The 13,861-nt window shown below is 41.3% G+C and overlaps 1 protein-coding gene across 17 annotated transcripts in view; it reads left to right on the top strand.

The window, feature by feature from the left end:
* TNIK (TRAF2 and NCK interacting kinase) overlaps positions 1-13,861 on the top strand; it is a 389,337-nt gene that overhangs the window by 175,910 nt on the left and 199,566 nt on the right. For all 17 annotated transcript variants that reach the window (XM_089675505.1, XM_089675500.1, XM_089675502.1 and 14 more), the window contains exon 3: positions 8,877-8,933. In XM_089675505.1, the coding sequence (XP_089531631.1) occupies positions 8,877-8,933 (57 nt within the window). The remainder of the gene's footprint in view (positions 1-8,876; positions 8,934-13,861) is intronic.

Raw genomic sequence — 13,861 nt, 5'->3', positions numbered from 1 at the left:
GGGGTAGGCTTCCCTGAAGAGATGGGTTTTGAGGGAGCGCCTGAATGTGAGGAGGGAAGGCGATAGTCTGATGGATTGGGGCAGTGAGTTCCAGAGGATGGGGGAGGACCTGGAGAAGTCCTGCAGTCGTGCATGGGAGGAGGAGACCAGGGAGCAGGATAGAAGGAGGTCCTGTGAGGAGCGAAGGGTACGGGTAGGGCGGTACTTGGGGATCAGGTTGGTGAGGTAGTCAGGGGCAGTGTTGTGAACGGCTTTGTAGGTCAGGGTTAGGAGTTTAAATTTGACGCGTTGGGCAATCAGGAGCCAGTGGAGGGAGAGGCAGAGGGGGGTGGCAGAGGTGGAGCGGGTGGTGAGGTGGATGAGTCTAGCCGCTGAGTTCAGGATGGTCTGGAGCGGGGAGAGCCTGCACTTGGGTAGGCCGGTGAGAAGAGAATTACAGTAGTCAAGGCGTGAGATGATGAGGGAGTGTACTAGAAGTTTGCTGGTGTCAAGGGTGAGGAAGGTACGTATCTTGGCAATGTTGCGAAGATGGAGCCTGCATGTGTTTGTGAGTGATTTGACATGCGGTTGGAAGGAGAGGTTAAAGTGTTAGCTGGAGTTTGGCTTCAATTTGTTAGTGTATCTAAATCTGCTAGTACATCTAACTCTACCTCCCCCCCGATAAGGTGTCTTTGTGCTCATCCAGTGTAGAGGCACTCTAATACAGGATATGTGTTTATTGGCCAGCTCAAATAGGTTTCATTTTTGGTTGTGAGTTCAATACCGTTGTAAATGATTCCTTGTCAAGATAATATTCACTTCAACGTTCAGATATACACTGCGTTTTGGGAAAAAAGTTTTGTTTTTCCATAGTTTTTAATGTCTTAAGACTGCTGTCTCAACTACTGATATGCTGCTAAATAGTCAAACCTACATGCCATGTGGCTGTAATTGTGGGACTTTCAAGTCAGTGCAGTTCCATTATGGCTTGTGTAAACTTGTGGTTGAGGGGTGTTAAAAAAAATTAAAAAACATAGTTGGCTCATCCTCAGCTGCACCCCTTAAGCTGTATAGGCAGTGGATGGGGGTGTTCACATGCTGCAATCACAATACTTTGCGTCAACTGCAAAAATCTTGCTGCTGATTTGTTTGATGGCCAGCAATGAACTCTTACATACACAGAACTCATGCAATGTTGAGCACTCCCATATTTGTGATGCAACACAGAAAGGATGGCTTGTATTGGATGCTGAGTGACCCAGAACAGAAAGTTCTGATGTATAGGGATCAGTTAGCTGAAACATAGTGGAATTGATGAGCTATGACACTACAAACTGCAGACACAACATGTGAGGCCATCATTACAAAGTAAGGCAAAAAACAACACAGGGCATTTAATCACATAAATACCAAGTTAAAAAAACAAACACATTTGAAAGTGTACAGTGCCTTCAATATGTTGATTTCTTATGATTGTCAGTGCCATCTAGTGACCATAATATGGTTTTTTCCTTATTGAGGTATTTCAGGAAAGAAAATTCCGTTATGGTTAATAGATGGAGTGGACAATCATAGGAAATTGACATATTAATGCAGAGTAAAGGCAGCTATACGCTGCATCCCTCGGTGGCACAATATCTGTGTGCCAGTTTTTGGCTATCTCAGTTGTTCTGCGTGGGATGATGTCACTCCTGCAGGAGGCCATCATTGCAGGACACAGGGATTGAGCTGGTCACTGTAAGCTGAGCTGCTTATGCACAGCTCAGTTTATGTGCCAGGGAATGCTGAGAGCAGGCATGTAGGTGCATTTTATTGCCTCAGAGACATCGAATGCTTCTTCTGCAATGCAAAACTTGCCTGCTCACAGTGAATTGCAGCAGATTATTGGGTATGTTGGGGGGATGGGGTGGTTAGAGTTAGGGGCTTGTTTAAAGTGGTTGTAAAGGCAGAAAGTTATTTTACCTTACTGCAATCTATGCAGAAAGGTAAAAAACCTTTGGCATGCAGCTCTTCCCCAGCCTCCCCTAAGTACTTACTTAAGCCTGATCTCCATCCAGCGATGTGCACGAGAGCTGAGGTTCTCTCTGCTCTTTCCCTTCTCATTGGCTCAGATACAAAGTTATTGGCTACAGCTGCTGTCAATCACAGCTAGTGACAAAGGAGCAGGGTGTGGGGCTAAGCCCTGCTCTGTGTGTCTCATGGTCAAACAGAGTTGGCTCGGGAGCAAGCACACGAGTGCCTCCATAGCAGGTGGCCTGCTATGGGGGTGCGCAGAGGAGGGGAGGAGCCAGGAGTGTCGGCGGGGGACCCAAGAAGAGGAGGATCAGGGCTGCTCTGGGTAAAACCATTGCACAGAGTAGGTAAGTAAGAGATATTTTTTATTTTAACACAAAAAAACTGAACCTTAATTTTACTTTAGGGCTATATTAGGAGTTAAAGTATGGAAAACATAGGTGTTAGGTGGTGGTTTAGTGTTAAATAACAATCAAGGACATTTGGGATAATATTAGAATATGAACATGTGCTTGGTCACTCAATCTGCCAGGGTTAGTCTCGTGACCCCAAAAGTTAGACTTGTTTTCCAGCCGTGTGAGCACCAGGCCTCCTGAAAGCAAAGTCATGATCTCTACAAATGATACTGAACTGTAAGAATAGCTATAACTAGAGCACACTTTACCGTAGTACAGCAAGAGCTGCAAAGTGATTAAAAATGACATTTGACAAGTTGTTTATGGCTTGTTTTACCTTTTTATTTATTTTTTAATATGGTTTAAATTATAGGTTATTTATATATATACTTTTTTTTAAATTAAAACAAACTAGCATTGTTATTTAAAGCACTACATTGTGTGTTTCGTGTCATATCTAGGAAAACTGGCGTTTCTCTGCTATGAAATGTTGAAACGTAAGCATGAGGCTAATCACCAGCATCAAGCTTTGGTTTTAATGATGTGTTGTAAATTCCTTTCAGATACAGTCACAGGAATTGGCTGGATATGTGTAACAACAGTCAGGCAGTCTTGCTTGTCAGTGTCGCATTGAGGCATGCAAAGACCACTATAGAGCTTGAAAGAATACATTTTACACAACTCACATATTTTATAAATATACAGTGATCTACAGTGATTATTGTGTAATGCGAGAGGACATTGTTTTACTATGCTTTAATCCTGTTGTATACAGGGGCGGACTGACAACTCATGGGGCCCCCGGGCAATAGGGGATCATGGGGCCCCTGTGTCCTTGCCCAAACTCAAAAAAGCCTATGAAAAAGGTACCAGGGGCATCTCATGGGGCCCCCTACTGACCCCGGGCCCTCGGGCAGTGCCCAAGTTTCCAAATGGTCAGTCCGCCCCTGGTTGTATATATTAGAACCATTTAGAAGATGCACAGGATACATTTGTATTCTCAATATAGTAGCATGTGACCATGCGCAAAATCACTAAACTTAAAAAAAAAAAATTTTATGCTTGCGTTGCCATTTTGTGTTAATGGCACCCCAAATGCAGTATGTGGTGGTGAAATTTTGTGCACCAAACGTGCAAAATGGCGTGAAGCTCAAAAAGGGCTATGAGCTACTTTGCTGCATGTAGAACAGTCCTTTGGAATGAATGGACTGCCCTATTGTGTAGTGTGACAAAGTGCAATAAAACATGCCTACAGTATGTGCAATGCATGACTGCGGCAAAAGAGAGGAAGGCCCATACCACTGGGGAGTACTGTGATGTAATTGCCTTAGACATCACATTTAAGTGACTGAATATATGAACTGTATGCTTTACCCAGTAGGATTTAAAATGAGTCTTAAAGCTGTCATATGCTACCGCAAGGCCGGAATTAGTTGCTTCATGGCAGCACAGACATTCTTACCTTTGTGTTTAGATGATGTTGCAGAGATTAAAGCTACTCCTGCAGGAATTACGTATTTTAAAGCCCTTAGAAACATGGATCCGATATTGTGTGATGTGATCTTTTATCCCTTTGAAACTTATGCAGACCGCCTCCTTTTCAATAGTCTGTCAGAGCCCTAGATCTAAACCCTGTGTAAGCCAAGCATTCAAATGTGTCTGAGATTACAAAGGTTTAATGACCTTCTCTCCCCCTCCAAGACACCGGTCAGTGATTGTCTACTATGTGTACTGCATGCTAGGAGAAGGGTAGAAAGTCACAAACTCCCTCATACCCAAAAGTCCATCAGATGGACAGAACAGAGGGGATGGGGTTGCATGGTGAAGTATCAGTGTGCGAGCCTTCAAAACCTGAACAGGCAAAGTGCGCAAAGTTTCTTTAAAAGGAATGTAAATATTTTCTTTAATATGTTAAAGATTCAGCTCCCGTCAAAGCATTTTTTAGTTTTGGATAGAGTGGGCACATGTTAGAACCTTTTTATTGCTATATGTCTCTTTGGAAAATTCCTCCTCATTTCTTGTCGAGGAGTCTCAGAAAAGCATGAAATATACAGTAGAGAAATCTCTACAACAGAGACACAACAATAAAACATTTTCTGATAGTGTGGGTAAAGGTTATAGTCCTGATATAGGCTTTATTACTGTATTTGTCCCCCAGTGAGGGGAAATCTGTGTCTGAATGCACGCTGTCTGTGCTTGGCACCATACAGATGTCAGATTATGACGTGTTCCTGCAGCTGCTGCGTCTGCATTCATTAGTCCTCATGCACACTGGATGTTTTTGTAGCTGCTGTTTTTGACTTTTGACATTTTTTTCTACAGCTAGTAAACCCCCCAGCATGTTATCTTATGTGTCCATGCACACATAGACTGTAATCAACATTTTTTTGGCAGAGATGTTTTTTGGCTGGAAAAAAAAAACAGGACTAGTGGGTTTCTAGAGGAGTTTTTTTGCTGTAAAAAAAACTCTAATGCTCCAAAAAGCAGTAAAACACCACAAACCAGCATTTTTGGACATTCTAAAAAAATTTTTTTTTTGGCAAAAAAACCCGCTAAAAAACAAAAAAAATGCAAACAGAAAAACTCTGCTAAACGCTAATGAAAAAACACTTAAAAAAAGCTGAAAAGCTTACGTTTTTAACATGACTTTACACAGATAACATGAATTAAGGGTGAGACCTCCTGCTCTTCTGCCTACTAACTAAAAAAAGCTAAACTAAGTGCAGCTGCCAACATCCAATCATATACCCATAGATCTGTACAGCAAATAAAATAAAATAAAAAATGATGTAGCGCTTACACAAAATGAATAATGCATAAACAATAAATATAGTGTATATAAGTGATCCCACACAGACACACTCAGTGATTATAATCAAAAAGTGACAAATATAAATATATGTGCAACCTGTGGGTTGTATTCCTATATAAACGTATTGGTCACACAGGGATCAAGCAATGGAGTGAAACAAAGTGATCAAGAAACTTATTAAAGATGATGAAATAAAACTCCAGTGACCACACTATTCTCCCAAACAACAGATCTAAATGAGATCACAAAACTACCTAAAGTGCAAAAAAATATATTCCCATGACTATATCTGTGCTTAGAAGAAAGAAGAAGCTTATAAGACTTGTAAGTGCTACATCATTTTTTACACAGATAACGTTACCAGAGTTATCAAAATACCCAGTGTGAATGGAGCCCTATTTAAACTGCCTGCTTGCAGCCCAAAGAGGCTGCAGGTACAATAAATAAGGCAGCCTACATGCAGGACAGGCGGCAGCTTCCATCCTTAGGGAAGATTACAGGGACTTTTCAACATCCTGCACATACATAGACCCTTATCCACTTACTACTGTATGTCCCATCATCTCCTAAAACATCTATTCTAACTATCTGGTTAATCTGTAGACATATTACTAAGACTATGGTAGCAGTGTGGATTCTACCTAGATATCTATTGACCCACTACATCTTTCTTATGAGAGACCTTCTTACTAATAGCAACTGCAATGTGATGAGCTTTACTCCCTACAGTATCTATCCGTTCTGCAATGTAGGTTTTCCATTTAAATAGTATATAAGCGAGCGCAAATTAAATTATGAAATATATAAATATTAAAATAGTAGAATTAATTATCTAAAAATAGCTGCTAGCACTCTGGATATCGGCAACACTCCCAAAATCAACTTAAAAGATATAAGTGCAGCGCTATAAACGCATATAACATACCTAACATAAATCAATAAAGTGCATCAAAAGTGCAACTATGTGCATCAATATGTGACAACTGTAAAAGTACTTCAGTGGGCAGTAAAAACTGCTAATATAATGTCCTTTATGGAAGGGTAATTATTCCAAGTGCCCAAGTGCAAACGTGCAATTATTCATGAAGAACAGATGTGCAGAAATTCATGAAAGCAATCCACCCTTGGGACGGATGTACACTCACCAGACAGAAAATATTAATGCGCATTTGTTATTATCACACATCTGGGGGTGCAGTGGTCTACTGACTGCTCCGGATCTAATCCTGTAGCTCCATCCATCCATTGGGGCAGTTCTACTGTGATCCTGGCGGGGAATCAGCTCAGCCACAGGAGCCAAAAGGTGCAGTGTGCACTCCTTTTGGTTTCTGGTGATCCTGCATTCCAGGTTTTCCATTGCTGAACTCACCACAACTTGTGGTGCTATATTATTAGACCCTTTATCAAACCCTGAGCCTTGCAAGATTTTTTTTTTTAAAGTTCCTGGGTCAAATCTCTGACCATAGCCTGAAACATTGATACGTTTACTTCCCTCTGCAGTTGACACCACAGCTTTCTCAAGCTCCTTCCCCCAACACTGCTCACAAATTTGGATCTAATCCTCATATCATTACAATTACATCATCATAAGTGCATTCAGCACATCATTTTGTCTATCACTGACCCCATGTTCATGAACATGCTGCCATTGGCACCCTTTGGCTTCATCTCCATGAGAATTTGAGTTCTACTGTCAGAGTCCTTTATGGCAACCAGTGCCTGGCTTCTCCACTCAAGGTCACTGGAAGCTCCAATGGCCCCTTTTTTTACACAGCCATCACTTTTGATATGCTTTATTCCACAGACCTTTCACCATTTTTGTTACTAATTGCAGGACTCATTCTGTCTTACCAAAATCTTTTTGTAAGTTATCTCCACAACTTGACACCATATTCTAAATGACATCCACATAAAGATCTATGGAGGGAAATCAGGACATGTTTCCTTCTGCTGGTGACCCCTTCTGCTGGTGATGCACCCCATAACTTAATTCACTTTCCCCACTGCCAGGCCACTCAATTTGCTCTCTTTGCAATCCTCAAAAATAAGTACCCCAAAATATTTTTCTTTTGTAGCTCTGGCCAACACTGTAGCCCCAATATTGTACCCAGAGGATTCCTCTTCCCTGAGTGCATTTTTTTTTCATTTAGAAGCAGTGAACTGCAGTTTCCACTGCTTTGACCAATCTCCCAGTGCAACCCTAGTGCACACCTTTATGTCATCAGCAAAAGACATACTTACCAAACCTTTAGTTTTATCATTTTAAAATTAAATAGAACAGGACCTATTACAGTGCCTTGTGGGGCACCACTAGAGACTGTGTTCTGAATACACCCCATTTACTACCACATTCTAATAGCTATCCCTTCGGCAAATATGTATTTACTGAACCACCCAAGGGTTAAAGTGATACTAAAGTCTTGTTTTTTTTTTGTTTTGTTTTTTTAATAACAAACATGACATACCTGCTGTGTGCAGTAGTTTTGCACAGGGTAGCCCGGATCCTCCTCTTCCCTTGCTGGTTCTCCTGGGTCCTCCCTCCTGTCAGGTGCCCCCACAGCAAGCAGCTTGCTCTGGGGGCACCTGAGCAGGCATGTTCCTGAGCCAAAGCTCTGTGTGTCCATTCACACATAGAACTGTGGCTCGCCCTGCCCCCTCCCTCTCCTGAGTGGCTCACTGGCTGTGATGACAGCAGAGGGAGCCAATTGACTGAGGCTCTCGTGGACATCTCTGGAGCGGGATAGGACTCGGGTAAGTGTTAGGGGGGGGCTGCATAGAATGCATGAAGGTAAAAAACGTGAAGCCTTTACAACCACTTTAAGTCCTAGGTTGTACTTTTTTTTTGTATGATCATTATCTGGAACTGTATCAAATTCTTTGCTGACATCAAGCTATGCCACAGCACTAGCTTGGTCCAAATTATTTGTGATATAGTTGTGTCAAATCAGCAGTTCTGGGATGCAACAAGGGGTGAAAATATGAACTTTCTTTAAAACAAAGAATGGCACTTATTGACAGTGCTATAGCTAGCTAAATGTCATTCGGTTAAGGTTTACATCTACTTTAAATCTTTTTAGGTGATCATATGAATGCTGGTATAATGCTGGAAGCTATACAGATTGCTGTTCTCTTGTAGTATCCTAAAAATATGATTTTTTAATGACTTGGCCTGTAGCTGCATGTGTATAAATAATATGGTCCCTGTGAGCTTCATTTTCCAGATTTTCTGAGGTGTACATGGAGATTTGATGATTGTTATACATTTTTTTTTATCAAGGGATCACTTGTGCTGTAAGGGTTAAAAAGTAAAGTTCAGGAGAAAACGGCTGTGGGAAGCGATGTTTTTTTATGTTCTTCTAATTGGTTGGATTTGTGGTTGTTGATATAAAAGAAATGACCCTTATGGTGCTTAGTCATGTAGAAAACGGTGGCTGACTCACTGATCTGTACAAGGCCCTGCACTCAATTCCCTTTATGTCAAAATGTCAACAAATCTGCTTATTTTATACCATGTAGCAAAGGCTAATCCATCAAAGAAGTAACTGCAAAGTTGCCAGTGATACATAACTTAAATTCAGGTGATGATTCAGACAAACAAAAAAGATGCTTACTTTAAAGTGAAATGAGTCCGTTATATAAATTGAATTTTATGTAATGATATTTCTCTTTTGTTACAGGGGCGTCATGTTAAAACGGGGCAGCTGGCGGCCATCAAGGTCATGGATGTCACAGGGGTAATGTCTACTTCTTTTACCCTCCAGCTTTAGAGAGCTAGGATGTTTTTTTTCCATCTTAAGAATCGGGATACGGGTCATAATAAAAATCTGAAAGGGGTTCTATGCTTTCTCCACTTATTCAAAAACATTTAGCTGTAGTTGGGCTTTAAGCCCATATAATATTGCTGCAGTGACATAACTGGTACAGAAGACTACATTACCTGACATACAAGTTACAGAACTGTCATTCCTACTTGCTGTCAGTTGGAATGGCAAATCATAGCTGGTCTATGAGGTGGGATGCTTCCATGTTTAGATTAGTCAATATTTCCTGGGTTCATTGGAGGCTTACCAAGACATGGCATGCAGATGGGGTAAACCTGATAGAACATAGTATACTGTATATCAAAATCAGTTCCCCACAGACGGCTTATGTGTAAGGTAAAGTCTACAGGCTTGGAAAAAGCTGTATGTAAATGGATAGAAAACTGGTTAAAAGATCGTATTCAAAGAGTAGTGGTTAATGATTCATACTCTGAATGGTGTAGGGTTGTCAGTGGTGTACCCCAAGGGTTCAGTGTTGGGACCCTTACTTTTTAATATATGTATAAACGATATAGGGTCTGAGATTAAAAATCCCATTTCAGTCTTTGCAGATGACACCAAGCTGTGCAGTGAAATAACGTCCTTACAGGATGTTTACAATTTACAAGCTGACCTCAATGCACTGTTTAATTGGGCAACTATGTGGCAAATGAGGTTTAATGTTGATAAATGTAAGGTGATGCACTTGGGGGCTAAGAATATGCATACATCATACATACTAGGGGGGGTACAACTGGGGGGAATCAATGGTGGAGAAGGATCTGGGAGTTGTGGTAGATCACAAGCTTAATAATGGCATGCAATGCCAAGCTGTGGTTTCTAAAGCGAGCAAAATCCTCTCTTGTATTAACCACTTGCCTACAGGGCACTTTTACCCCCCTCCTGCCCAGGCCAATTTTCAGCTTTTAGCACTGTCGCACTTTGAATGACAATTGTGCGGTCATGCAACACTGTACCCAAATTAATTTTTTATCATTTTTTTTCCAATAATAAATCTTGCTTTTTGTGGTATTTAATCCAACACTGGGTGTTTTATTTTTTGCACTATAAACAAAAAAAGAGCAAAAAATGTAAAAAGGTTTTCTTTGTTTCTATTATAAAATTTTGCAAACAAGTAATTTTTCTCCCTCACTGATGTGCGTTGATGAGGCTTCAGTGATAGGCAGCACTAATGGACACTGATAGGCAGCATTGATGGACACTGATAGGTAGCACTGGTGGGCACTGATAGGTGGTACTGATAGGCGGCACTGATGAGCTGGCACTGATGATGATGCACTGATATGCAACAATGATGGGCACTAGTAGGCACCTCTGATGGGCACTGATAGGCGACATTGACTGCCGGCACTGATGGGGGGCACTGATGGGGGGCACTGCTGGGCACAGGTGGGTGGCACTTCTAGACACTGATGGTCACAGGTGGGTGGCATTAATGGGCATTTGTGGGTGGCACTGTTGGGCACTGATCACCAGAGCACTGATCATCAGTACTGATCTGTCCTCTGACCATTGCCAGTTATCGACAGTACTTTTCTCACAATGTGACAGGGTGAGGAAAGTGCAGCCGATAACCGGCAATTGCATTTACCGGTGATCTGCTGTGTCATTGGACACAGCTAATCACGTGGTAAAAGGCAACTGTTATAGGCCTTTTACCACATCACGTGATCAGCTGTGTCCCAGGACTGGACAACTGTGCTGTAGCCATCATTTTGCTATAGCGTGTTTGGCAAGTAGTTAAAAGAGGTATAGACTCCAGAGAGAGATATAATTTTACCCCTGTACAAATCATTAGTAAGACCTCATCTGGAATATGCAGTTCAGTTTTGGGCACCAATTCACAAAAAGAACATTGGGGAACTGGAGAAAGTACAGAGAAGGGCAACCAAACTGATAAGAGGCAAGGAGGAGCTCAGCTATGAGGAAAGATTAGAGGAACTGAATTTATTCTCTCTTGAGAAGAGGAGATTAGGGGGGGATATGATCAACATGTATAAATACATCAATGGTTCATATAGTGAACTCGGTGTAGAGTTATTCAGCCTGAGGTCATCACAGAGGACAAGGGGGCACTCTTTAGGTCTGGAGGAAAAGAAATGTAATCTCAAAACATGGAAAGGTTTCTTCACAGTAAGAGCTGTAAAAATGTGGAATAGACTCCTTCAAGAGTTGGTTCTGGCCAGCTCAGTGGATTGTTTCAAAAAAGGCCTGGATTCTTTCTTGGATACACAGAATATAACTAGATACTGACATTTACAGTCAGGTCCATAAATATTGGGACATCGACACAATTCTAACATTTTTTGCTCTATACACCACCACAATGGATTTGAAATGAAACGAACAAGATGTGCTTTAACTGCAGACTGGCAGCTTTACTTTGAGGGTAATTACATCCAAATCAGGTGAACGGTGTAGGAATTACAACAGTTTGCATATGTGCCTCCCACTTGTTAAGGGACAAAAAGTAATGGGACAGAATAATAATCATAAATCAAACTTTCACTTTTTAATACTTGGTTACAAATCCTTTGCAGTCAATTACAGCCTGAAGTCTGGAACGCATAGACATCACCAGATGCTGGGTTTCATCCCTGGTGATGCTCTGCCAGGCCTCTACTGCAACTGTCTTCAGTTCCTGCTTGTTCTTGGGGCATTTTCCCTTCAGTTTTGTCTTCAGCAAGTGAAATGCATGCTCAATCAGATTCAGGTCAGGTGATTGACTTGGCCATTGCATAACATTTCACTTCTTTCCCTTAAAAAACTCTTTGGTTGCTTTTGCAGTATGCTTTGGGTCATTGTCCATCTGCATTGTGAAGCGGCGTCCTATGAGTTCTGAAGCATTTGGCTGAATATGAGCAGATAATATTGCCCGAAACACTTCAGAATTCATCCTGCTGCTTTTGTCAGCAGTCACATCATCAATAAATACAAGAGAACTAGTTCCATTGGCAGCCATACATGCCCACGCCATGACACTACCACCACCATGCTTCACTGATGAGGTGGTATTTTTAGGATCATGAGCAGTTCCTTTCCTTCTCCATACTCTTCTCTTCCCATCACTCTGGTACAAGTTGATCTTGGTCTCATCTGTCCATAGGATGTTGTTCCAGAACTGTGAAGGCTTTTTTAGATGTTTGGCAAACTCTAATCTGGCCTTCCTGTTTTTGAGGCTTACCAATGGTTTACATCTTGTGGTGAACCCATCACTCTGTATTCACTCTGTTGAAGCCTTCTCTTAATTGTTGACTTTGACACACATACACCTACCTCCTGGAGAGTGTTCTTGATCTGGCCAATTGTTGTGAGGGGTGTTTTCTTCACCAGGGAAAGAATTATTCGGTCATCTACCACAGTTGTTTTCCGTGATCTTTTGGTGTTGCTGAGCTCACCGGTGCGTTCCTTCTTTTTAAGAATGTTCCAAACAGTTGTTTTGGCCACGCCTAATGTTTTTGCTATCTCTCTGATGGGTTTGTTTTGTTTTTTCAGCCTAATGATGGCTTGCTTCACTGATAGTGACAGCTCTTTGGATCTCATCTTGAGAGTTGACAGCAACAGATTCCAAATGCAAATAGCACACTTGAAATGAACTCTGGACCTTTTATCTGCTCATTGTAATTGGGATAATGAGGGAATAACACACACCTGGCCATGGAACAGCTGAGAAGCCAATTGTCCCATTACTTTTGGTCCCTTAACAAGTGGGAGGCACATATGCAAACTGTTGTAATTCCTACACCGTTCACCTGATTTGGATGTAAATACCCTCAAATTAAAGCTGACAGTCAGTTAAAGCACATCTTGTTTATTTCATTTCAAATCAAATTGTGGTGGTGTATAGAGCCAAAAATGTTAGAATTGTGTCGATGTCCCAATATTTATGGACCTGACTGTATAGGTAAGGTTGATCCAGGGAATATTCGATTGCCTCTTGGGGGATCAAGAACGAATTTATTCTCCTGCAGGAGCAAATTGCGTTATACTTTGTTGGGTTCTAAAAGGTACTACAAGCTGGAGTATACATTCTATTGCTGACTCAAATGTGCTTGGGTATTCTTTGACATGCCAGAACTCTCTAGCCAGCTCCCAATGCATTCATTACACACATCTCATCAGGAAAAGTCATTTCACCAGGTACCTGCTCACAGGCAGAAGAGATTGAACAGTATGCTTCATTTTGTCCAATGAAATGTGCTGCCTACTGATAGCGCTCCATCTACGATACAGCTGTTGTTTACTTTAGAGGTTAATGTAGCCTGTGGAATTACAAGCTCATGGGTTTTCGGTGGCAGCTGTTGGCTAAAAAGACACTTTTACCTCTTTCACCTATTTGCAAGCAGACTACAACAAGATCGAGAAAAAAAGGCTAACCTGACTTTCACTGAATTCTATATTTCTGAAAGTCTACTTCAGGCACCTGAAGTTTTGAAATTCTTTGTAAAAAGCTGGTTCCAAAATATTATATTTTGAATGGAGTACATCAGTTGACATTCCACTAAAACATTGATGTTTTTGTTATCATTTCCTCCTTTATCTGGAAAGTTCCAAGTGGAGGTCATTGAATTGTTCCAAAATAAACCTATTAGCATGAACGTTCCACAGAAACATTGTGACTGTACCAGAGTCGCTCTTGTGAGGTCCGGTGAAAACATGTTCATCACAGTATGTGAAAATGAAACACTGGCATGGAGAGTGTTTCAGGACAACAGTCCATAGTCATTAGGGTCATGGGAGTGCTTAAAATCCCCTTGGCCATCATGCAACATCCAAATTTCAAAGCTTTATTCTAATATTGTACAGAGAATAGTATTAGTATCCTCAATCTTTGATACAAA

Source organism: Staurois parvus, unplaced genomic scaffold (genome assembly GCF_062004578.1).
Source record: "Staurois parvus isolate SC_StPar_1 unplaced genomic scaffold, SC_StPar_1.0 ptg000155l, whole genome shotgun sequence".
Lineage (NCBI taxonomy): Eukaryota > Metazoa > Chordata > Amphibia > Anura > Ranidae > Staurois > Staurois parvus.
This window is presented reverse-complemented; position numbering and strand designations above follow the sequence as displayed.